This window comes from Plectropomus leopardus, unplaced genomic scaffold (assembly GCF_008729295.1).
Source record: "Plectropomus leopardus isolate mb unplaced genomic scaffold, YSFRI_Pleo_2.0 unplaced_scaffold19131, whole genome shotgun sequence".
Lineage (NCBI taxonomy): Eukaryota > Metazoa > Chordata > Actinopteri > Perciformes > Serranidae > Plectropomus > Plectropomus leopardus.
The window spans coordinates 1-1,791 of NW_024620643.1; the positions used below are offsets into that span (position 1 = coordinate 1).

The 1,791-nt window shown below is 46.5% G+C and overlaps 1 protein-coding gene across 1 annotated transcript; it reads left to right on the plus strand.

The window, feature by feature from the left end:
- The first annotated feature begins 434 nt into the window (after positions 1–434).
- On the plus strand, positions 435–1,785 carry LOC121965228 (echinoderm microtubule-associated protein-like 6). The gene is made up of 5 exons (XM_042515386.1): positions 435–509; positions 598–696; positions 1,065–1,133; positions 1,239–1,424; positions 1,513–1,785. Exons 1-5 carry the CDS (start codon positions 435–437, stop codon positions 1,762–1,764), a joined length of 681 nt encoding a protein of 226 aa, XP_042371320.1. The 3' UTR covers positions 1,765–1,785.
- The last annotated feature ends 6 nt before the right edge of the window (positions 1,786–1,791 follow it).

The window sequence follows — 1,791 nt, forward strand, 5'->3', positions numbered from 1 at the left end:
GGTAATTTTCTTGTAGGGTTGCAGGGTTCAGAGGGATAAACCTTTAAATCTTGAGCAGATTGGCTGGATTTCTGTCAAAAACATGGAAAGAAGGCAATGAGCAAAGAAATGACCCAAAGTTGAGAATAATTGTAAAAAAAAAAGAAAAAAAAGGAAATTACCTGAAAATATTTTTTTAAGGAAAAGAAAGGTGCTTAAAAAATTAGAACAAATCTGTTCAATAAATTCATAGATGATAATTAGATTTTTTTTCCCTCTAGCTTTATATCTCAGTAACGTTCTTATTTTACACACTTACCTTTCTTTTTTTCCAGGTAGATTTCTTGTATTTCAGATTCCTGTATTTTCTAATTTATTGCTAATTTTTGGGTCATTTCTTCTTTGGTTGCTCATTGCCTTCTACCTATGTTTTTTTTACAAACATTTCTGCACACATGAACTCTGTTTGTCTGGAACGTGTGAGGACCCGGGACGCCGCCCTGAGGAGCTCCGCAACCAAAAACCGACCCGTCAGTCGCTCAGTGACTAACGTGGTCCGAGTGTTTATGTTGAATCTGTCGTTTCTCTTGCGTCTGTCTCTCGTCTGTGTGTCGGCAGCGGCTGGTGTCGGTCGGTCTGGACGCCAAGAACACGCTGTGTGTTTGGGACTGGAGGAGAGGTCGAGTCCTCGCCACGGCGACTGGACACTCGGACAGAGTATGGTTCTTCATTCACTGACTGACGTTAAGTCTTAACTTGTTTGCACCTGTTTCTTGTGAGGCAACTGGGAGGTCTTGTAGGACATTTTTATGATTTTAGGACATTTATAGGATTTAAGAACATTTCTAGAATTTCGGGATGTTTTTAGGATTTTAGAATTTTTTTTCTGGGATTTTAGGATTTATCTAGAATTTTAGGAAATTTCTGGGATTTTTGGACCTTTCTAGGATTTTAAGACATTTTGTAGCATTTTAGGACATTTCTAAGATGTAAGGACATTTCTCGGATTTTGGGACATGTCATCATTTTGCTCCGGGAGCTCTGATTTTGAAGCTGTTTAAGTGGACGTGGTTTGTCTCGTGCAGATCTTTGACGTGGCGTGGGATCCGTTTCAGTCGAGCCGTCTGGTCAGCTGTGGAGTCAAACACATCAAGGTGAGACTCAGTTTCGTGTTTCGCTGCTGTTTGGTCGGGGACCTGGTCCTCGGATCACACATGTTCATGACGTAATAACGGTCTCTGGTCCGACTGTGTCCTCAGTTCTGGACCCTATGTGGGAACGCTTTGACGCCGAAGCGGGGGATCTTTGGGAAGACAGGCGACCTGCAGACCATCCTGTGTGTCTCTGCGGCCAAAGACGAGCTGACATACTCTGGCGCTCTGAACGGAGACATTTACGTGTGGAGAGGAATCACGCTCATCAGGACCGTGCAGGCCGCTCACGGGGTAAAAACGTGTTCAAAAACATAGAGCGCACGTCAGATTAGTTTAGGACAGCAGGGGCTGATGGGAGGTGTTTTTTTCTGTGGTTCAGGCGGGGATCTTCAGCATGCACGCCTGCGAGGAGGGCTTCGCCACGGGAGGACGAGACGGCTGCATCAGGCTGTGGGATGTCGACTTCAAACCCATCACCAAGATCGACCTGAGGGAGGCCGAGCAGGGATACAAAGGTCCGAACCACAAACAGAGGTCCTTGAACACCCTCCACCAGCCATCCGGGTCCCTGAACACCCCCCACCATCCATCCAGGTCCCTGAACACCCCCACCATCCATCCGGGTCCCTGAACACCCCCCACCAGCCATCCGGGTCCC

Coding starts and splice junctions, on each gene's coding strand:
- LOC121965228 (XM_042515386.1), top strand. CDS start 435: ATGAACTCTGTTTGTCTGGAACGTGTGAGGACCCGGGACGCCGCCCTG. Junction 510..597: donor CCGCAACCAAAAACCGACCC/GTCAGTCGCTCA, acceptor GTGTGTCGGCAG/CGGCTGGTGTCGGTCGGTCT. Junction 1,425..1,512: donor CCGTGCAGGCCGCTCACGGG/GTAAAAACGTGT, acceptor TCTGTGGTTCAG/GCGGGGATCTTCAGCATGCA.